Below are 23975 nucleotides of genomic sequence, written 5' to 3'. Positions count from 1 at the left end.
TAACCCCACAAACCCCTGTCACTCCACCAAAACAAGCAAGCAAACATACATAATAACCAGAGGCCCAGTGCCCTCAAGGGAAGTTTCTAGGCCTAGAAAACTCTTGAGTTGCTACACCTCCTGTCCCATTACTGATACATCTATTGGACTAGGCCTTTGCTTCTGTGTTTCCTTATTGGTACTGACAGGCTGCCTTCCTGGTACTCCAGGCCTAACCTAACTCCCAAAACAGCTAGAGCCTAGCTCTTCCAAGCAGTTCTTCTCAGGGTTGGATTCTACTCTTGACCCCTCAGTCTCCTAGTTAAGAAGCTACACAGCATGGCAGATCTGCCTTTGGAAGTCACTGACGCTACTCACTGGCTCTCAGAAGTCACTCCTGAGTTAGTTCCTAGCTTCCAGCCAAAGTTTCTTGACTGTGCATCCTGGCTCTTGTCAAACTGTGCCTAACTTTATGACATCTTTGTGATTCTGCCAGTTCACAACCAACTTTTGAAGCCGAATCAGTTCTCTTCATCCTGATTTTCTTGATAAGCAAGTCTCCGCCTAATCAAAGTTTGCTTCTCCACCCCAGAGGCCCATGCTGTTAAGGACCCATCTTTACAACTGCCTGAGTCACCCCAAGCTACAAAGAAAGTGCCTAACTTGTTACTGGCTCCTGCTAATATCAAGTAACATGAAACTGAAGGGCTGAGGTACTATTTTTGGCCAGTCTTTCAAATAGTAAGAGAAAAGTTATCATAAAAATCCCTCAAAACATTAAAATGATATCATGAAAGGTATAAATATTAGACAGCATTCTCAGAAACCACTTATACTGCAAAGACGTCATGAGAGATACTGCCCTTCAGTGTTAGGTTGCCTGCAAAAGAACATGTTAGAACCTCCAGCAGTTTTTCCCAACTATAAACACAGATAGTTCAATATATTTGTTGTCAGGTGTGCACTGCTAAGCTAAAGGTATGCACAACAGAGATGTTTTTTCTCTGCTGGCTATGCCATTGGGGTAGAGGTTGGGATCCTGCATCCACCATTCTACTGTGGATAGTTTCCTAGATGTGAAGACGGGGATCGAGTTCTAAATGCATTTGTTCACTTAAAAAAATTGTATCAAGAGCCTGTTTTGTACCAGGTTCTGCTCTAGATATCAAGAATACAGAACTGGACAAAAATTTCTGTGCTTATGGAACCTGTATTCCAGTAGGAGACAGACAGTAAACATAAGTAAATAGTTATTATGTTATAGGGTTAATAAATGCTAAGAAGAAAAATAATAAAAGCAGAGAAGGGAGCTGGGGACTAAAGCATGGAAGGGGTTGCAATGTTGGAAAGGATGGCCAGAGAAAATCAGCCCTGAAATGATGACATTTGAGTGAAGACCTGAAGGTGGTAAGGGAATGAGCCTAGAGATATGAGGAGGAAGAGCAATCCAGGCAGCAAGTACCAAACTCCTGAGGTATAATCATTCTTGGTGTATTCAAGGAACAGCAAGGAGGCAGGTATGGTTCGAGCAATGACTGAAGGAGAGTGTAGGAAGAGATAAAGCCAATGAAGTAACAGGAAACTAAACTAGATAGGGCCCAGGAAGCTCATGTGAAGATTATATTGCATTTTTTTCCTATACTGAAATCCATTTTCATCAATGTCATATTTTAGAATTGCTATAGTACTCTTGTAGAGTATACTCAAGCTCTTTTATGTTACATAGATATAAAATTCCTCAGCATACCTCTGGAAGGAGAAGCAAAACAGTGGTAAAAAAAAAAAATGATTATATGTAGGTAGAAGAATTGAATAACTGGGGAAGAGGAGGAAGGAGGGAGACTTGCATCTTTCAAATCTTGTACCACGTCTATGTATTACCTAGTCAAAAAAAGAAAAGAAAAGAAATTGTCCTCACCTTTCTAGGCTCAACCTGTCTGAGTAAAGAATTTTCTCTTCAGAAGAACGTTGAAGAATAGGAAATGATGACAATGATGAGCTCACCAAATTAATATGATCACCTATTAAAAATGATATACAAATTACTTAATTCAGAAAAACCTTCAAAGTCTTGAAACTAAAGTCACCTTATATTTGGAGAATGTTGGCACCTATAGATATCTTATCTAGAAAGCATAGTTTCTATAGCTCTCCATATTTGAAATTACTAAGTTGAATTTGTTTCTTTCCTCCTTAAACCTAAACTATGTGTTCCGTATATGCCAAATAATGTTTCCCTTGCCTTACAGATTGGTTGAAAGTACAGAACTACTTCAGTGCTATCTTTATCCCTTTATAATCCTGACTCCTTAAGTTTTAGCTCTCTTATAACTAAGATGATAGTCCCTCATTACCAGATACATTGGGGCCAGCACTATGACAGCCCTGCCGGATTCTGGATTTTGAAGGTGTCTTAATGGAAGAATCTCCAAATGCTGATAAGGAGCTCGTGGCAGTTTTCATTTCCAGCCCATATAGTTCTGTCACATTTGTTGTGGATGAGATGCATGATGATTTATTACAAGGCGAAGGACTTATTACTCTTCCATCTCCTTCAAAATATCAAAAAATTTATCACAAAACTACATAATACATGACTTTACTATAGGTTTACTACAGGAAATACACAAAAAGTAGTTTTGGATAGCAGATGTAAACCTCATATCATCTCTTTCTTTGTATGTTCAGCCACTGTTAGTAAAGAATATTGCCAAGACACCAAAGTGGATGTCAATAAATGTAGTATACTTGTTGTTAGGGTCCACAGGGTATATGATGCGTCTCTAAGGTTCATAGGCCGTTTGTTAGGTGGTGTCCTTGCCATTATGTAGCTTTCAATCTAGCAGACTGAAATTAATAAACACACATAGGAAATTCATAAATAGAACAACATACATAAATGCAGAATAAAAAGAATACCTACTTATAAATTTGCACATAAATGTGTCTGGTAATTTTTTACTTAATGAAGGTAGATACAGATGGGTCTGGCGGGAGGAACATTAAGACATTTTCTAAAGAACCAGGAGAATGTAAATGGTCAAGAAGAAACGATAAGGAGTTCCAGAAATGAGGTAAGATTTGAGTAATGGGTCAAACGTGACAGTTTGAATGCCAGAGGAAATCTACCATATTTTCCTCTATAAAAAGAAAATCTTCTGAAAGCAGAAACGGATGTTGAAACGCTTGAAGGAAGCAATAAGTATAACAGTAAAATAGAACCTGAAGTTTCCACAGAATTCTGCTGTTGAAACTAACAAAAAGATGAAAACCAAATCTAGAAAGCTAACCTACTCTTTGGGAGGTCACCAGATAATATAATGACAACTTAAAATCAAGTTGCATATAAATCATATTAAAAAGCTATCAGGTCATGGCATTTGCTAGCTTCTTCAGGTCTATAAGGCATAAACTGAAGTATCTCACACCTTATTTCTTGAACAAAATAATCAGTGCTCACATCTCACTTTTCTGAATATTATGAAATATCAAGATAATAACGATGTTCTAGAGCATCAGCATTCAGAATGGACACCATATTCACCAATGAACTGATTTCCTCGCAAGACCACATGCTATCAGGATACCCAAGCAACCACAAGTCAGAAAGTTGATTTGGTAATCAAGTCAAGATGGTTAAAAAAACAAAAACAAAACAAACAGAAACCATCCTAAAGGCTGATGCAGTCTAAGAATTAACTAAGTAAAGATTAATTGCTTAACTAAAGATAAAAAATGGAAAATCTCCAAGCAGCAGTCAACCTCAGTTTCGCTTGTTAGCATCAGTTAGGTTTTTTGAATTATTTTGTTAAGCTTCAAGGCAATCCTCAATTTTTAAGAGGCAGATTTAAACTTTATAAGACTTGAGATACCGAGGCAATAATTGAAGATTAAATTTAATTTACACCCAGCAAATAGAGGAATTTTATTCTCAAACTTTCTAGCTCTTTTTATATACAGAAGTCATAATCGCTATCGGCACAATGAACTTGCTATCAATGTGATATACTGCTTATGACAATAGAAAGAGATAAGAATGATTAGTAAAAAGCCTTAAATGTATTGCACAACAAGATCTTCTAAATAACTAGGAACGGGAGAGATCTGCAGTTAAAATGTCCACATATATATGCGGGTATAGAAACACCCACATGAAAACCACATTACTATGTGGCAAAATTTTCATTGTAACTGTTTGTTACTGTTTATTTCATTTTGCTTTCTTTCTCTTTTTCTCAGACAGGGTCTTGCTCTGTCACCCAGGCTGGAATGCAGCGTGGCATGATTACAGCTCACTGCAGCCTCAAACTCCTGGGCTCAAGCAATCCTCCTACCTCAGCCTCTTGAATAGCTGGGACTACAGGCATGTGCCACCACATCTGGCTAATTTCTGTATTTTTTTTACAGATGGTGTTTCATCATATTGCCCATGTTCAAGACTTGAACTCCTGGGCTTAAGCAATTCACCCCCCGTCTTGGCATCCCAAAGTGCTGGGATCAGAGACATGAGCCATAGCAACTGACTTATTATGTATTTCTTATATCACTATTTAACCTACTAGATATGCATCCCTTGTCTTCTCAATTAAATTTACAATCTCCTTGAGTGATGGACTTCATTTTATATTTTTTATATCCTTGGTAAAGTCTAAATTCAGTAGGCAATCAGTAGACAAATTGTTTTTCCAGTTTACTAAGACTAATTGAAAATCTATTTTGTGTGTATTATTTCTGTTAAAAAAAATCTCAATATAAATAGCATCTAAAAGTGTTAAGAAGTATAATGGTCTAAATTTGGTGAGAATGTTCACTGTGCTGTATGCTAGATACACAGATGGCTGGATGGTTGGTTGGATGTATGAATATATAGATAAGGAGATGGATGCATGGATAGATAAATGAACAGATGGGTAGATGAACAGACAGGTGGATGGACGGATGGTGTAGGACCTATTGCCATACATGTGTGTCCAATCGGCCCTGTCCTTGAGATTGTTTTGGGAACCAAAATCTTAACTCTGGATTTTCCAGTGATTTACTATTATCTTAAGAGAAAAGTGTTGCCTCTTCCCTGCTACACACACGTTTTAAAATTCCTAATCAAGGGATTTTATCAATTAAGGTTAGGTTAACTGAAATTTTACTATATAGTAGGCCCTGCACTTATAAAATCTCAAAGAAACAGGGGTTAACTCTTAACAATATTCTAAGAAGCCTAAAATAAATCACATATCAAGTTTTAAATTCACTAGCTTAAATAAAATACCAAGTTTCTTTACTTTTGACTGAGAGTATCATTGGTTAATTTGTGTGGATAGGCTATGTTTGATTAATTAAAAAAAAAAGAAATGGCTGAAATTAATTATAATGATTAGGTATCAGGATACAGCATATTAGACAGACATCCCTAAACTTTTCCTGATGAAGTGCTACTTATAATTTTTCCAAAATTGTAAGCCCTTGTAGGTAAAATCTGAGTACAAAAGTCAAGAAAATAACCATAAGTTGTGTGGCCTTCTTTGCACAAAACTGCCTAGAACTATGGAGCAAACACATTGGAAGTAACCAGGTATACATCTAAGACATGTCAAATGAGGATCTTGTCACAGAAACTAATTTTGAATAAAATTTTTAAATGAAAAACCAATTAGGTTTTTTTTCCCTAAAGAGTTAATTCATACTGAATGGGTCATTATTTATGTATAAAACTTTATTCATCTCTCAGGTTCACAAAATTCAATGCATCCATACTATTTCCTCATTAGCAAATATCTAGTAATACTTGACCACTTAAATAAATTTGCTTGGCCAGCTATCCTTAAATCTGTTTACTAACTCCTTACTCTTACTCAAGAAAAGCTTAGTCAAAGTACTTAAGTTTGATTCATGACTTTGGAAAAACTTTTAAGATATTGTTACCAAAAATGTCAAGGAGATTCACAATGCAAACATAAAAACCCTAGTTGAGGGTTCACATCTATAATGCTGTGCCTAAGGCAGTGACTGGCACATAACACTTGCTTTATAAATATGTACTGAACTGAATCAAAAAAGGCAAGACAGATGCTTCCTGCACTGTGGAACTGCAGTTAGGCTGATGTCATGTCCAGCAATTGGCCAAGACAAGAGTGTAGAATGTAGGAAAGAGAAAAGATGTGTCAGATTAGATGAGTCCAAGAGGTAGGCCCAGAAAAAAAAAAGAGAGAAAATTAACCAATGTTCAAAAATCACCATATGTTCCCAAAGTAATGGCATAAACAACCTAGAAAGGCCTATACTGACCAGCCCTCTCATGTAAACTCCTAAGAGGTAGAGGTAGTTTTGTATATGTGGATTCAGAAGTCTTTAACATGAGCACATTACAGAGAGCTAATGGCCGTCAGCAACAAGCTAAGATTCAAATGTGAAGGAAATTTGTCCTTGATTTGAAAAATATATTTCAGAAATATAACCAGATCATATGAGGCAGTGTTTGTCAAAAGATGACCCACAAGCCGTAGATCTCAGAATCACTTGTGACATTATTAAAATGCACATTTCCAAGTCCCACTCAAGACCTACAAAATTAGAATGGGGAAGAAGGAGGGGGAGCACTAAGAAGCCGCATTTTTCACAAGATCCCAAGTGCTAGACACTAAAGTCGAAGGCTTTAATATAAAATCTATTATTATATGTGATTGAAACAGAGAAAGATTGTTTCTTCTCTACTCCTGACTTTCCATTCTTTCCTTATTTCCTTAACATATGTGTTCCCATACTCTTACTCTCACTAATTCACAACTTCCAAATGCGATTTTAATATGGTATTTGGAACATTCTTTTTCCATTCATTAGTGTATAGCCCACACTCAAACTAAAATAATAACAGCTTTTTCTGTACTGGAAATAATCTACTATGCTATGTATATAAAACAAATTTTTTTTTAAATACCAAACCAATTTGGTCCCAATGAACCATTTCATTTTAAATTCAAGTTTATTTGAATCTAGTAATTCAACATTATTAAACAGTTAATATTATTCAAAGATGAAGAACCACATCTGATCTCTACTCACTGACAATACCTTGCCTACTTGAGCAATTTCTTTCAAGTTCATGTTGTAAAAGTCTCCCGGGGAATGACGACGTGTCTTTATTTAGCTTGAATTCAACCTGAAAAACATTATTAAATAAAAAAATATTTGGAGATGAATTTATCACTAAGCAACAGAGATAATTTAAAAACAACATATAATGACTGATACACATGCTACAATGTGGATGAACCTTAAAAAGATCGTGCTAAGTGAAAGAAACCAGACACAAGACCACATAGGCAAATCCATAGAGATGGAAAGCATATCTGTGGCTTCCACATGTTTCAGAGAAGCAGGGAATGGGAAGTAAGTACTTAATGGGTTCAGGGGTTTCTTTTGGAATGATGAAAAAATTCTGGAATTAGATAGAAGTGATGGCTGTACCTCTGTTATTGTATTTTACCATGCACAAATCAGGGTCACTTTTATGAGGTCAGATAAAAGATACTCCAAGCTGAGACACTTCCAATCCCTGCACTCTCACCATTAATACAATGATTAAAAGAATCATTTGCTACAAAAAAGCACACAATATAAATAAAATGCTGTTGAAAAACATCACTGTTTTGATCATTATAATCCCTTTAAATGTCCTATTACAACATAATAAAATTGTGTATTTAAGCCTTCTAAGAGGGTTTTCACTTGATCTAAAACTGATCTAAAATAATTATCTGGTAGGAAGACTGAGAAAAACAAAACCAAAACAACTTCTTATGACTAGCCACAAAAAAACCCAAATATGTTATCTTTTTTTTTTTTTTTTTTGAGACGGAGTTTCGCTCTTATTACCCAGGCTGGAGTGCAATGGCGCAATCTCGGCTCACTGCAACCTCCGCCTCCTGGGTTCAGGCAATTCTCCTGCCTCAGCCTCCTGAGTAGCTGGGATTACAGGCACGCACCACCATGCCCAGCTAATTTTTTGTATTTTTAGTAGAGATGGGGTTTCACCATGTTGACCAGGATGGTCTCGATCTGTTGACCTCGTGATCCACCCGCCTCGGCCTCCCAATGTTATCTTAAATGAATTAAGATGCTTCTAATTTATCCATACTACAAACATTATGTTGGCATTCCTTAGGAATTATATGATCTAAAGGTATTTTTATCAGAATAGATGTGCACACAAGATAAAGTGAATGATTTGGAAAGAAGGTTTAGATGAGGCACATGGTTCCTAGAAACATTGTAAGGGTGAAAAAGGATTTATCCAGTGAAATCAGTTAGGAAAGCTCTGGAGGGAATCCATTATGCCCAATTATAATAAAGAATATTTTCAATTAATCTAGCTAACTGCTGTTTATTTGAGATGATCAAATGGTCTATTTTCTAAGTGTTCACCATTTTCATATTCATATATAATGTAATCAACACTGCCTCCTTGACTAAAGATGCCCTTCCATTTATCTTCCTCCCCTTCTTCATGCTGTTATCTGTGAATTCTGCCCTTCACTTTAGAGTTCTTCCAGTGACACCTATTTAATAACTTTTTAGGAAACACCTGAAGTGTGATGGTTAGAGGTTTCCAACTTGGTCAAAGGAAGAAAAATCATGGTGTGTCTTGAGATATAGTTGTATAGGAGGTAGGGGGGTATGAATGCTGAGGTGGGACAGAAGGGAAAGAAAAACATGTTTATCCCAAAATCTCAAAAACTAAATCAAAAGCCAGAAATTCTGGAAATGCTAGAGATTGAGCCAATAGTCTAGGAGAAAAAAATCTCATATTCATATCTTAGCTTCTAAATAACATTAAGCCTAACATGTGTCCACTGCTAACCTATTTTTTTCTTTCCTGATTTTAAATGGGATGTGCGGATATGCCCTCACAAATTACCATTTTATCTAAGGTGTCATCAGTAGTAAGACATACCATTATTTTACCCTTGACTAAGAAAGAAAAAACCTCCAGAATTAAACTATGACGTACCATCAATGTTACGAAGGCTCCTGATTTCAGAAATGTATAAATATTGCTGGGTGTGGTGGCTGTCGCCTGTAATCCCAGCACTTTGGGAGGCCAAGGCAGGTGGACTGCTTGAGCTCAGGAGCTTGAGACCAGCCTGGGCAACATGGCAAAACCCCATCTCTACAAAAATACAAAAATATTACCCAGGTGTGGTGGCGTACACCTGTGGTCCCAGTTACTCAGGAGGTTGACATGGGAGGATCACTTGAGCTTAGGAAGCAGCGGTTGCCATGAGCCAAGATTGTGCCACTGCACCCCAGCACCCCAGCTTGGGTGATAGAGCTAGACCCAGTCCCAAAAAAATAAAAAAGGGAAAATGGTAAATGTCAAAAAAAAAAAAACCCTTACCTTTTGCAATGAATGAAATAACATTAAGTTTTTAAAGAGGGCTTTTTTGGCTTTATGTAGGCAGAAAGTAAGAACTAGCCTTAAACTGGAAATCAAATATACTTAAATTTTTCAGTTTAGAATCTACCCTTTAAATCATGCTACTATTTGTGTAGAATATAAAACAATCTGCAATTTAAATGCCAACCTGCTTAAATCTTACTTTGTTTTTTTCAGGAAGCGATGATGTTTGAATAACCAGATGAAGCCCGCAGTTCACCTGAAATGTAAAAATAAACCATAAAATTTGCTCTTAATACACACATATTTCAAAAAATGTACATATAAAAATAAAACCAAAAAATAGAACAGAATGCTCGACTTCTGTTTCCGGTAAATGGTCTTGAGCTGAGGATTTGCTGAAAACAATAAAAATCACATCTAAGAATTAAAAGGTTTCACTCATTTATTTTTCAAAATGTCGGCAGCTTAACCCTCTGGTTAGTACCTCAGGCTTTCGACATTTGCCATTCATGTCTAAATAAATATCTCATTGGGACAGGTGGACCTCTTCACAGTTAAATGGCGCGGGGGGAGGGGAGGGTGGAGAAAAAGGAAATGACTGGCTAAAGGAATTTAAATAAACCCGAGATTTTCACAGCAGACCAGCTCCACCTTCTGGGGAGCCCAGATCCTGGACAAGACTTTGAATATGCATCATACAATATTAAATTGTGCCTCGGTCCAGCCCACGAATCTCAAGCCCGGGTCAGACAATAGCTTGAATAGACACAGCGGTCCCGGTCCCAATAATGCAGCCCATCTTCTAGGACAAAGACGCCAGTAAAAAAGAATACCAATGTGAAGAAAGAGGAAGTAGAAGGCCCAACTTACGTTGTTCGCAGCCCGGCCAGAAACAGAGCGGTATTTCCCGGGAATCATGATAGGAGACAGTCCAGGATCTCTGATAGATCTGCCTTCGAGGTGACGCTACAGCAGATATTCAAAGAGACCCGAAAGAGGTCATCTCCCAGGCAACCTGCTCAGGGTTACCATAGAAACGACCATTTCCGGTCTGGACCTCTCCCTAATCGATGGGGCAACACAGTCGTTGTGGCCTCTGCTTGTATTCGTGAGGTCCCACTGCGTCAACACTTCCTCGTTCTATTTTCTCGGCCTCATAAAAACAGAGCAGGAGTACTGGGAGGAGGATAAGCTGGGGAAGAGGCTGGGCACATTGGTAGCTATGACAACCACCACTTCCGGTCCGTTCCTCTTTACGGCCCACCTCAGCGCGGCCCGCGCGAAATTTGTATCCCTCTGCTTATGTCTACTGGTTCCTGGGTAGCCGTGCAGGAATGAGGAGGAGGAAGATATCGAAGAGCCCTCCCACTGGGGGCTGCAGATCGCCACTTCCGGTGACCAGAGGTAGGGAAGGAAATAATCCCGACCCGGAGTGGACAGGTGAGGAGGGGAGGACTTGCCTCGCCGAAGCCGCCGCGAGGAGCGTGCCCAAGGGCGAAGGTCCGGAGACCTCAGCTCCCGGGCACCGAAGACGACCGCCATGCCTGCCCGTTGCGTGGCCGCCCACTGCGGCAACACCACCAAGTCTGGGAAGTCGCTGTTCCGCTTCCCCAAGGACCGGGCCGTGCGGCTGCTCTGGGACCGCTTCGTGCGAGGCTGCCGCGCCGACTGGTACGGGGGCAATGACCGCTCGGTCATCTGCTCTGACCACTTTGCCCCAGCCTGTTTCGACGTCTCTTCGGTTATCCAGAAGAACCTGCACTTCTCCCAGCGCCTGAGGCTGGTGGCAGGCGCCGTGCCCACCCTGCACCGAGTGGCCGCCCCGGCACCTAAATGGAAAGAGGAGGGAGCTCAAGCAAGCCGCCCCGACACGAGAGGAGCGCTCCAGGCAGCCAGGCATTCTGCGGCTGTCCAGTGTCCAGTCTCCTGTACACGCCCCCGGGCTGGGAAGCGCGCTGCGGCTTCGCAGGTAAAGAGGGAGGCCACCAAGGGTTATGGAAGGACTCCTGGACTCTGACTGGGCTCCTCCACTTAGCGTCACCTTGGGAAAGGCACCTCATCTCGAAAACAACATTTCTGTTTTCTAATCTGTAAAGTTAGGAGTGTGCTTTAGAGGTGATCTCCAAGGTCCCATTTAGTATTAACATTTTGGAATTAAGTGACCCAGTTAATTCCTTCTAACTGCTCCTCCCTCAAAACTCTCACACGCAGTCTTGTCCTGCAGAGTACTGAGTTGCTTTCACTCGCTGCTCCAGAGTTTTTAAATAGAAAGGGTTTGGTTTGAGCAAATCTCAAGAATTGGAGTGCTTGAAACTGTGTTTGCATAACGTTACATAAGTTTGAAGAACGTCCATTATTTGTGTCAAAAATGTTAGGGCGAAGGAGATGTGGAGCTACAGATGAAGACGGGGCTTGCTAATAAATCCCTTCTCACCCCTAACATTCCTTTTGACTGATACTACCTCTAGCTGTCTTTAAGTTAAGTATCCCTGGTGAGCTGAATTTCCCCATCTTGCTCTCTTCTGCCTACTTTTCTGTTCCTGCTAAACATTGTTTGCACTCATTTTGGATCTGGTTACTACTACCTTGTTCCCTACTTATCATTTTAAAGAAAACTTCCCAGCTTTCCTTGAGATAAACTTCAGCCTTCCCGCCATTACACAGATGAAATTATAGCAAGAGGTTAGTAATTTCCTCAGGGGTTTGTAATCCTTACTGTAGGTCCGGTTGCCAGACCGACACTCTTTCAGCAGTACCAACGTGCTTCCTACATTAGGGTGGGTGTTAAGACCCTTTAATGGCATCCTGCAATTATTAGGATCAAGAACAAAATTATTAACCCAACTTACATGGCCCTGCATGCTTTTCCCCCTGCATACACCAGCCCCATCCAAGGCCATTGTTCCCGTTGCTCACTGTGTACCATCATGCTGACCTTTCAGTTCTTGGACATATTATATTTCTTCCTACCAACAAGACTTTGCTCAGTTTTTCCATGTATTATAATATCCTGGAATTATGCTCCTCCCACTCCCCATCATCACCAATTAAGTCTTTTTCCCTTAAAAATCAGCTAAACGTCTTTCCTCTTGATCCCCTAGTTATGTACTCTCATTCGTGTACTCCATGTGATTCAATAGCACAGATATTTCAGTAGCACTTATCATAATTGCCATGAAATAATCATGTAAGTTGCTTAATATTTGTGTCTCACATTAGAATGTAAGCTCCGTGAGAGCTAGGATCGTGTCTGATTTCTTTGCCATTGTATTGCAGTGCCTAGGACAATATTTTACAAATTTAAATAATTCAATAAATATTTATGGAATGATTACATGACTATAAGAATAGTTTTTTGCATTGTAATTGAATTTTCAATTCTCTGCCAGTTTCCCTTCTCATCCAGCTGTATACCTGTCAAGATACCTGCCCTTTCCTTGAAGCGTCTGTCCACCGTCATCAGCTATGCACTTTGCTCAAACATACACATATATATGTGTGTAGAAAGAGAGATAAATATTAAACATGTGCCACACATATCCCCCTACACCATTTTTCTTCTTCATAATTATACAATCTAATAAAAAATTGGGAGAAGAAAGTCAAGCTAGTGAAATAACCAGTCTTTGTAACCCGTAAAAACTAACCATTGGGAAACAGATCCAGCATACATAATAAATCGGTTTTCCATTTAGTAAGCACAACCATCCAACGTTTATAACAATCCATATTACATTAATATACCTGCTGAATTGCTAGGAAACTACGTATGAGTTCTAAAATAGTCACTTTAGAAGTATATAAGATTAAAAATATATTTTTTTAGTTGATAGCAATACATGTTTAGCCTAGTCTGGATAGAGAGCCATAATAACATTGCTAAAAAATTGACTTGTGTATCTGACTTCTCCCACCCAATGTTTTCTTCCCAATCCCAGGACCAACTGTCTAAAATTCAAATTTCCAGTCATTCTACATTTATTGAATAGCTATTGTAGACAGTGTTCTGGGTGCTTGGTGCTATATATAGATAAATATAAATATGAATGTTACATATCTTTATGGGGCTTCAGAAAAGATAAGAGACCACTTCCAAGGAAAGGAGCTTGATTATTGTTTTCCCTTAACTGTTAATTTTGCATTCAATTTCTCTTAAAAGTGCTTTATGGCATTCAATCTAGAGGTCTTATATATCTTTCATTGGATTTATTCACAGTATTTGATTTTGCTACTATAAATGGTATTTTCAATTTTGTAATCTGTAAGTGTATATTGATAAATTAATTTTTGTTGCACTTGTATCCAAAAACTCACTTATTAATTCCAATAGTTTTTAAATTCTCTTGAATTTTATACATGTACAAATATATAACCTGAAAAAATGTTTTTGATGTTCATGTTTTTATTTCGTATTTTTCCTGTTGCACTGGCTTGAACCTGCCGTACAGTGCGGGGAACAGAAGAGGTGAGAGGAATCCTTTTCTCATTCCTAATTTCAGAGGGGAAGCCTTTAATATTTCCCCATTTGATACGATTTTTGCTATAGTTTCTTCTAGCTGCTCTTTTTAATAAAAAGAAATGTTCCCCTTTATTCCTAGTTTAAATGATAAATAATGGTGAATTTTATCAAATGGTTTTTCTGAATCTATTAAGGATAACATTTTTATTATGTTAATACAGTAAATTATATTGCCTGGTTTTAAAATACAGAATCAAACTGGCATGGCTAAAATAAACTCAATTTGGTCAAGCACTTTATTCCTTTTCCATATTGCTTACTAAAATATTAGCAAAAATAAAATATTTAGGATTTTTGCATCTGTGTGCATGAGTGAAACTGGCCTACAGTTTTTTTCTTTCTTGGAGTGTCTTTTTCAGGTTTGGGTATGAAGACTGCCAACAAATTTGGAATTGTTCTCTCTTTGTCCTCTGGAAATGTTTATGTAAATTGGCATTATATATTCACTAATACATTTGGTATTAATACTTGGTAGAACTCATTGATAAGACACCTAATCCTGGAGTTTTCCTTTTGGAAAGGTTTTTTTTTTTAATGATCAATTTGATTTCTTTGTTATAAGGTTACTCAGAGTTCTTTTGTTTATCCATTTTGATAAAATAGATACATTTTAAATTTAAAAAGTTTTTAATTTTAAAAATTTAAATGTATTGACACAAAACCTTCATGATAATTTTGTATTTGAAAAAATTCTGTTTGAGCCGAAGTAATTTTTGGTTTTTCATTTTTTCTTGATCAGCTTCACTGCATGGTTTATTGATTTTTCTTTCTTCTGTTTTAGACAGAGTCTCACTCTTTTGCCCGGGTTGGAGTGCAGTGGCGCCATCTCGGCTCACTACAAACTCTGCCGCCTGGGTTTAAGCAATTCTCCTGCCTCAGCTTCCTGAATAGCTGCGATTACAGGCGCCTGCCACCTCGCCTGGCAGAGATGGGGTTTTGCCATCTTGGCCACCCGCCTCAGCCTCCCAAAGTGCTGGTATTACAGGCATGAGCCCCCGCACCTAGCGGCTGATGGATTTTTATTAGTCTTTTCAAAAAATAAACTTTGCCTTGTTGATCTCTCCAGAAATTTTTTTCATTTATTTCGCTTATTCATTATTCCCTTTCTCTACTTTTTAAAATATTGTCCACTGTTCTTTCTCTACTTTTTAAAATTTTGTCCACTGTTCTTTCTTTCCCTTTTTAAGAAGTTAAATTATATCATTGATTTTCAGAATTTTTTTTTTTTTTTTTTTTTTTTGAGACGGAGTTTCGCTCTTGTTACCCAGGCTGGAGTGCAATGGCGCGATCTCGGCTCACCGCAACCTCCGCCTCCTGGGCTCAGGCAATTCTCCTGCCTCAGCCTCCCGAGTAGCTGGGATTACAGGCACGCGCCACCATGCCCAGCTAATTTTTTGTATTTTTAGTAGAGACGGGGTTTCACCATGTTGACCAGGATGGTCTCGATCTCTTGACCTCGTGATCCACCCACCTCGGCCTCCCAAAGTGCTGGGATTACAGGCGTGAGCCACTGCGCCCGACCAGAATTTTTATGGTGAATGGTAAATGGCACAGCTAGGTTTCACAAGCTTGATAGAGGACAACCTGAGTCCTGAGAGGGGGATACGTTAGAGATATGTTGTGGAATACTTTTTGCATGATAATAATAATTCTAATCTAAATTAAGCCTAATTAATTTTTCTATGCTAATATATGCATTAAAGATTTAAAATCCCCACCTAAGCATGGCTTTACTGAATCTTATAAGTTTTAGGTATGGAGTATTTTTATTATTTAGTATAAAATATCTAATTTCCATTATGGTTTGATCTTTTACTCGTGGGTTATTTAGAAGTATATTTTTAAATTTCCATATCTTCTGGGCATTTTTTAGTCGAATTTTTGCAATAGATTTCTAGGCCAGTTACACTATTGCCAGAGAAAATACGATATATGGACTTAATCTTTTGAAATTCTTTGAAACTTGTATTATGCCCAAAATAGTTTTTTAAATGTTCCATATGTACTTGAGATGAATGTGCACACTGCAGCTGGATGGTGTTCCACAGATGTCTGTTAATCACGTTTAAATTTCCTATATCCTTTTGGAATTTTTATCTTATTCAATTAATTACTAAGAAAGTGTTGCAATCTTCCACTGCAATTTTGAATTTACATATTAATCTTCAAATTCTATCCATTTTGTGGTATATATCTTGAAGCTATGTTATTAGGTTATTAGCAATGTTATTAGGTATGGATATATTTTGATGCTATGTTATTAGGTATGTAGTGCTAATAAAGCAACACCAGCTTCTTTAACATAAAGAAATGCATAATACATCGGTTTCCGTCCTTCTACTTTCTTTTTTTTTTTTTTTTTTTTTTTTTTTTTTGAGACGGAGTTTCGCTCTTGTTACCCAGGCTGGAGTGCAATGGCGCCATCTCGGCTCACCGCAGTCTCTGCCTCCTGGGTTCAGGCAATTCTCCTGCCTCAGCCTCCTGAGTGGCTGGGATTACAGGCACGTGCCCCCGTGCCCAGCTAATTTTTTGTAATTTTAGTAGAGACGGGGTTTCACCATGTTGACCAAAATGGTCTCGATCTGTTGACCTCGTGATCCACCCGCCTCGGCCTCCCAAAGTGCTGGGATTACAGGCTTGAGCCACCGCGCGTCCTTCTACTTTCAATCCTTCTGTGTCCTTAGAAGTTTAGGCGTTATTCTGTCTTACGGTTACACCATTGAAGAGAATGTATCTTTTCTTCTCTGGCTGCTACTAAGTTTTTCTCTCCATTTTCCATTTTTACAGTAGTGTGCATAGGTTTGTTTTCAGTTATTTTTATTTTGATAAATAGAAAGGGTTTAAAACTGTCTTAATGCCTTCTTTTTGATAAATTCTCAGCTGTTACTTGTTCAAATATTGCTTCTGCCCCATTTTATGTTATACTTTTAACTCTTATCCCATATGTCTGTTATGATATTTTCTATATTTTCTGTCTTTCTTTTGCCTTTTTCTGCCTCATTCTAGATACTTTCTTTTGACTCATATTTTAGTGGATTAATACATGCCTGGAAATTCTACCTCTAAGCTTTAATCTGAAGAAGCAATCAGACAGGTACACAAGAGATTTATGTTCGAATATTTCTAATAATATGGATTGTTTTAATAAATTGTATATCTGTGTAATACATTTCTATGCGGCCATAAAAATTATGATGTAGAATATTTAATAACATAGAAAGATTATATATATATAATATATATATATATATATATATAATAAGTGGGTAAACTAGGTTATAAAGCATTATGTGATCTCAATTTAGGTTATAAAGCATTATATGATCTCAATTTTTTAAAATACATAGGAAAAGACAAAAACACATCAAATATAAAGTTTTAGCCATGGATTGTGAGATTATGACTAATTTTTAGTTTCTTTTGCTTCTTTGTATGGTGCAAATATTTGCAGTTTAAAAATGTATTATTATTATAAAGGGAACAAAAGTTATTTTTTAAACCCTGATTAAATATCTAAAACTCTATTTTATCCAGAATACACCTTTTTGTAAAGAAATATGTGCTTATTCTAGACTTTGACAATGTTTGGCTTAGAAGTAGATGTAACTACTGAAAATTGATCATTATTTTATAAACATGAATAGAGATAAGCCCTTTAAATAAGACTCATGTTGCAAAGGGACTCTTTACAAGAATTTATTCACAAAGTTGTGTGTGTGTGTGTGTGTGTGTGTGTGTGTGTGTGTGAGACAGTCTTGCCCAGCCTGGAGTGCAGTGGTTTGATCTTGACTCACTGTAACCTCCACCTCTTGGCTTCGAGCAGTTATTGTGCCTCAGCCTCCTAAGTAGCTGATGGGCCATCACACCAGCTAATATTTGTATTTTTAGTAGAGATGGAGTTTCACCATGTTGGCCCATCTGGTCTCGAACTCCTGACCTCAGGTGATCCTCCCGCCTCAGCCTCCCAAAGTGCTGGGAGGCATAAGCCACTGTGCCTGGCTACAAAATTTCTTTAACTTGAGTACCAATAGCCTATGGTACAGCCACCAAAGACACCTGCTAAAATATTTTTTCAGTGCTTTGAAGGCAGCTGCCACTACCTGAAGGCTGTAGGTAAAATTGCTAACTACTTTAATTTTGTTTTCATTTCTCTTTCACTTATTTTCTCTCCTTCCAGGCCCTCCTACCTTTTCCAGATACCTTTTCTTACTCTCTTCCATATAATCTCTAGGTACCCTGTCTTATATTGTCTTTTGCATATCTAAACCCTCCTTCTTTCTACCTCTTACCCTTATCACTTCCCCCAAACGAAATTTCATGGCCTGGCACAGTGGCTCATGCCTGTAATCCCAGCACTTTGGGAAACTGAGGCAGGCAGATCACTTGAGGCCAGGAGTTCGAGACCAGCCTGGCCAACATGGTGAAAGTTCATCTCTACTAAAAATACAAAAATTTGCCGGGCGTGGTGGCAGGCACCTGTAATCCCAGCTACATGGGAGGCTGAGGCACGAGAATTGCTTGAACCCGGGAGGTGGAGGATGAGCCAAGATCATGCCTCTGCACTCCAGACTGGGTGACAGAGAGAGACCCTGTCTCAAAAAAAAAATAAAATAAATTTTCATTTCACAATGTAATTTTTCTCAGGAAAGTATTGAAGTCATTTATTTTCTTCTCTATAAAGAACAAATGATTAGGTTTTCTAGAATAATATGACTGCTAAGATATCAAATTAAGTTAATACTGATAGTATTATCTTGGCTGGGCATGGTGGCTCATGCCTGTAATCCCAGAACTTTGGGAGGCCGAGGTGGGTGGATCACCTGAGGCCAGGGGTGATCCATCTTTTTTAGAAGAGACGGGGTTTCACCATGTTGACCAGGATGGTCTTGATCTCTTGACCTCGTGATCCACCCGCCTCAGCCTCCCAAAGTGCTGGGATTACAGGTGTGAGCCACCGCGCCCGGCAGTATGGCAGAATTCTTAAAAGCTTGGAGTATAGATTCACCTTGCCTAGGTTCAAATATCGACCATACTAATATGTGACTTTGAAATTTTTTAGCTATACTCTTTTACTACTTGTGACTTTTGAAAGATAAAACCCTGCAAGGTAGACTTAACTTTAATACGATTCTCCTATGATTTATATTTTTAGATTACATGTGAAAATGAAGTTATGCAAACCCAAGGCCATGCTGATAATCCATCTAATAATGTCACTGCAGTGCCTACTCACTGTGAAGAAGGGCCAGTGCATAAAATTACACAAATTTCTTTGAAAAGGCCTTCTCACCGTAGTGTGGGTATGTTTTGACTCCAATGGATTAAGCAATTAAATTGATCTTTTGCATATTCAAGATATATGAAAAGCAAAGTCTAACTCCTCGGTACTTACACTTATTCTCTTCCAGGTATTCAAGCCAAAGTGAAAGTGTTTGGAAAAAGACTGTAATGCAACTACTCTATTGTAGTCTAGAACTTCTTCTCTCTTTGACATTTACTCCAGTGATTCAGAAACAGATACAGACTGGGATATCAAGAGTGAACAGAGTGATCTCTCTTATATAGCTATACAGGTGAAAGAAGAGACATGTTAAAAACCCAACCTCAAATGCTCTGATGTGCTATAGATTTTCAAATCTTTACTGTTTTTGCTATTGTAAATCTTTCACTTCAAGATAATTTGACAGTTGAGTACCAGCAAAATTTGTTTAGCTCTATGGCAAAAGTTTGCTTGCTTGCCACATAATGAAGATAATCCCTACCCACAAACATCCCTACACTCTACTTTCAACACTTTTTTCTTTTCTTTATTTCTTTTTTTTTTTTTTGAGAGGGAGTTTCACTCTTGTTGCCCAGGCTGGATGGAGTGCAATGACATGATCTCAGCTCACCGCAACCTCCGCCTCTCAGGTTCAAGGGATTCTCCTGCCTCAGCCTCCCAAGAAGCTGGGATTATAGGCATGCACCACCACACCCAGCTAATTTTGTGTTTTTAGTAGAGACGGGGTTTCTCCACATTGGTCAGGCTGGTCTGGAACTCCCGACCTCAGGTGATCCATCCACCTCGGCCTCCCAAAGTTCTGGGATCACAGACATGAGCCATCATGCCCTACCTCACTTTTTTTTTTCCTTTTAATCCTTTCGGTAGAAATCAGGTTACAAAGCAAAACCGCAATATCAACAACGTATTCTAATCACAGTTAAGCATTGAATATTTATTTAAGCTTAGTTCAGAAGCAGTGCTTCTATGGGATTTACTTGACATTTGCTGGTTAGAATGTCACTATTCTTCTAAATAATTTGAAGGAATAAAGTAATAACAGTGAGCACAGCCGTGCCTGACACTACTAATTGATTTGGTAGTGAAATCTAGAACTTCTTCTAGAATGACATCTACCCTTGACTACTTTTTATGTTATTTATTTATTAGTTTGTCAATTGATAACATATATGGATCTGTCCTGTGAGCATTTCTGATGAATCTGTGGTTCTTACAGAAATTTTTCAAAGAGAATCAATTTAGAGATGGAGTTTTCATACACTTACATTAACTTATTAATGAAATCTATTTGCATCAGTTCCTACTGCAACACATTAATTAGCTTGATTAATTTAGAATCATTAACATCATGAAAAAAAGTATTACATTTCTAATGTATTCCCATTGCAGGTGTTAGGTTTTCTTTCTGTCAATACCCCTCTTTTGAATTCTACATTTGAGAAATAAGCATGGAAATATTAGCTACCCCATCTGCCATTCACCATGAAAAATTTCTCTGGTGATTTTGTACCATGAAGTAAATTGTTACAGTGGTTTCTGAGAAGCATACCATAACTCTGATCTTCTATTGAGAATAGTAATAACAAATACTAATTTTACACCACATATGTCTTCTTAGTTCTGCATGATTAGAAGAACTTGCATGTGTTTTTATCCTAGAAGGTTTAAATAATACATCAAAGTGATTTCTTCCAAATCCAATTTTATGTCTGCTCTAATTTGAATAGTGTAATTTTAATTTTAAGGACAATAATAATAAAATAAAATATTAATGGAAGTTGTGAGCCTGAACAATGATTGTGTAAAAACATGGCATTATTAGTGCTTTCATTGTTGTTATTGCTGTTTTGACTTGAATTTGAGATGTCTCTTGTTTGTTTGTTTTACAGACAGGGTCTTGTTCTATCACCCAGGCTGGAATGTAACGGTACAATCATAGCTCACCATAACCTCAAACTCCTGAGCTCAGACGATCCTCCCACCTCAGTCTCCCGAGTAGCTAGGACTATAGGTGTGTGCCACTATACCCAGCTAATTTGCTTTGTACTTTTTTTTGTGGAGATGGGGTCTCACTATGTTGCCCAGGTTAGTCTCAAACTCCTGGCCTCAAGCAGTCCTGCTACCTCGGTCTCCCAAAGTGCTGGGATTACAGGCATGAGTCACTGGACCTGGCCTGTTTTCAGAGCATTGTGTTTTAAAATGAATCGTATAAATCTTCTGAAGCTAAACACCATTATTAAGTACCCTTTGAGCTTTGAAATAGCCATCTCCTTAATTCAAACCATAATGAATGTTACATGCCCATTTGTCCCCAAATTTCACTGCCACGAATCTACTTCATTTCTACATGTTAAACAGTTTTGACAGCCATATCAACACTTTTTTTAACCTTTCACTTAGTTTTCTTCTTCCACCAACTGGGAATTTATACTTGATTTGTTGATTTACATTATTTCATAATTTATTGTGTAATTTTTCACTGCCCTACACAGTAAAAGGAAATACTGTTTTTATTTTAAATGACGTAAGGAACTTATAGTTTATAACATACTGTTTTATTTTTACATAAATATTTTTAATTTTCTTTATTTTGTTGCCAGATCAGTTTGGGGGAAAAATCAATTTACCTTAGTACCTCCCATATCATTATGTATTTATTCATAAGTATTTATCAAACATATACTCTGTGCCAGAAAACTGTTCCCTAAGGATACACTGGTGATTAAGACAAAGATTCTGGTCCTCTTGGTGCTTGACTTTTAGTGAGGGAGCCAGACAATAAACAAGAAAATGAGTGAATAATTACAAATAGTTATTTGTGCTTTTTTTGGGGGGGGGGTGGGGAGGAAGGCAGGAAGGGAGGGAAGAAGGACGGTAGGGAGGAAGGAAGGGATGAAGGAAGGAAGGGAGGAAGCGGGAAGGGAGGGAGGGAAGGAAGGAAATCAAGCAATGAGAGAGACATTGCCGACCTGGATCTAGAGGTTTACAAGTTGATTTCTTTTTTTTTGAGAGAAGAAAAGAAAAAAAAAATAAGTAAAGGAGAGGAAGAAAGAGGAAGAGAAAGAGGGAGAGTAAATGGAAATATTGCTTTATTTTGAAAAAAATTGGGTATTAATAATGGCCAATCAATGTTTCATTTAAACTAATGGGTAGGTGTGATGTGGTATTGACAAGAATGTATATTTTGTGTGTTTGAAGTGGAGAGCTCTATAAATATTTATTATTAAGTTTACTTGTTCTGGATCTGAGTTCGAGTCCTTGATATCCTTATTAATTTTCTGTCTCATTGAATCTAAGTCTCGTATCTGGGTGTTAGGATCGTTAGCTCTTGTTGTTGCATTGATCCTTTTACCACTATATCTTTGTTGCTTTAAAATCTATTTTATCTGATACAAGAATTGCAACTCCTGCTTTTTATTTATTATTTATTTTTGCTCTCCATTTGGTTGGTAAATCTTTCTCCATCCCTTTGTTTTGAGTCTTTGTGTATCCTTGCATGTGAAACAGGTCTGGATGTAACATGCCATTGGGTTTTGTCTGTGTCTTTTGATTGGGGGATTTAGTCAATTTAAATTTAGGGTTACTGCCATTTGATGTTGACTGGCTGTTTTATCCATTCGTTGGTGTAAATTCTTCTTTATGTTGGTGCTCTTTACTTTTTGGTGTATTTTTAGAAAGGCTAATACTGGTTGTTTCTTTCTGTGTGTAATGCTTCTTTCAGAAGCTCTTGTAAAGCAGGCCTGGTGGTAACAAAATCTCTGAGTTCTTGCTTGTTCATAAAAGATTTTATTTTTCCTTCAGTTGTGAAGCTTAGTTTGGCTGGATATGAAATTCTGGGCTGAAGGTTCTGTTCTTTGAGGATGTTGAATATTGGCCCCCAGTCTCTTCTGGCTTGTAGAGTTTCTGCTGAGAGATCTGCTGTAAGTCTGATAAGCTTGCCTTTGTGGGTAACCTGACCTTTCTCTCTGGCTGCCCTTAGTATTTTCTCCTTCGTTTCAACCCTGGTGAATCTAACGATTATGTGCCTTGGGGTTGCTCTTCTTGAGGAATATCTTTGTGGTATTCTCTGTATTACCTGGGGTTGAATGTTGACCTGCTTTGCTAGTGTGGGAAAATTTTCCTGAATAATATCCTGAAGGGTATTTTCCAGCTTGGATTCATTCTCTCCGTCGCATTCAGGTACACCTATCAAACATAAATTTGGTCTTTTCACATAGTCCCACATTTCTTGGAGACTTTGCTCATTCCTTTTTATCCTTTTTTCTCTAATCTTTTCTTCACGTTTTATTTCATTAAGTTGGACTTTGATCTCTGATATCCCTTCTTCTGCTTGAACAATTCGAGTGTTTAAACCTGTGCATACTTCTCGGAGTTCCTGTATTGTATTCTTCAGTTCCATTAATTCACTCATACTCCTCTCTAAGTTGTCTATTCTCAATACGATTTCATCAAACCTTTTTCAAAGTTCCTAGTTTCTTTACGTTGGGCTACAACATGTTCTTTTAACTCACCGAAGTTTGTTATTATCCATTCCTTGAAGAGTGATTCTGTCATCAGGAGGCGCTCGTTCTCCATCAAGCCTTGTTCCATTGTTGATGTGGAACTGTGATCATCTTTAGAGGGAGAGGTGTTCTGATTTTGAGTATTCTCAGCTTTTTTACGCTGGTTTCTTCCCGTCATTGTAAATTTATACTCCTGTCGTCTTTGAAATTACCAACTTTCAGATTAGGTCTCTTGAGTGGACGTCCAGGTTGTTAGTTCCCCAGGGCCAGAGCAGCAGCATTAAAACTGATGGTGCTTTT

At 38.0% G+C, this 23975-nt stretch overlaps 2 protein-coding genes across 21 annotated transcripts in view; one reads left to right on the top strand and one right to left on the bottom strand.

Moving 5' to 3' along the window:
* Positions 1 to 10354, bottom strand: part of LRRC49 (leucine rich repeat containing 49) — a 138620-nt gene extending 128266 nt beyond the window's left edge. For 3 of the 20 annotated variants that reach the window (XM_009005160.5, XM_078333515.1, XM_078333519.1), the window contains exons 1-5: positions 10244 to 10354; positions 9573 to 9629; positions 7045 to 7132; positions 2334 to 2531; positions 1898 to 2000 (exon numbers count right to left, since the gene is read on the bottom strand). In XM_009005160.5, the coding sequence (XP_009003408.1) occupies positions 1898 to 2000; positions 2334 to 2531; positions 7045 to 7132; positions 9573 to 9629; positions 10244 to 10291 (494 nt within the window). In that variant the 5' untranslated portion in view covers positions 10292 to 10354. Of the gene's footprint in view, positions 1 to 1897; positions 2001 to 2333; positions 2532 to 7035; positions 7133 to 9557; positions 9630 to 10243 lie in introns of all 20 variants that reach the window. The other 17 variants (XM_002753295.7, XM_078333517.1, XM_078333520.1 and 14 more) reach the window with 9 other exon arrangements.
* A 396-nt stretch (positions 10355 to 10750) lies between these two features.
* Positions 10751 to 20947, top strand: THAP10 (THAP domain containing 10). The gene is made up of 3 exons (XM_009005163.5): positions 10751 to 11342; positions 19045 to 19192; positions 19301 to 20947. Exons 1-3 carry the CDS (start codon positions 10914 to 10916, stop codon positions 19339 to 19341), a joined length of 618 nt encoding a protein of 205 aa, XP_009003411.3. The 5' UTR covers positions 10751 to 10913; the 3' UTR covers positions 19342 to 20947.
* The last annotated feature ends 3028 nt before the right edge of the window (positions 20948 to 23975 follow it).

This window comes from Callithrix jacchus, chromosome 8 (assembly GCF_049354715.1).
Source record: "Callithrix jacchus isolate 240 chromosome 8, calJac240_pri, whole genome shotgun sequence".
In the NCBI taxonomy this organism is placed as follows: Eukaryota; Metazoa; Chordata; class Mammalia; order Primates; family Cebidae; genus Callithrix; species Callithrix jacchus.
This window is presented reverse-complemented; position numbering and strand designations above follow the sequence as displayed.

Excerpts from the sequence above, each read along its gene's own strand:
- THAP10 (XM_009005163.5), top strand. The coding sequence starts at position 10,914 with ATGCCTGCCCGTTGCGTGGCCGCCCACTGCGGCAACACCACCAAGTCT. Across the intron at positions 11,343-19,044 it reads AGCGCGCTGCGGCTTCGCAG|ATTACATGTGAAAATGAAGT; the intron begins GTAAAGAGGGAG and ends TTATATTTTTAG. Across the intron at positions 19,193-19,300 it reads GCCTTCTCACCGTAGTGTGG|GTATTCAAGCCAAAGTGAAA; the intron begins GTATGTTTTGAC and ends ATTCTCTTCCAG.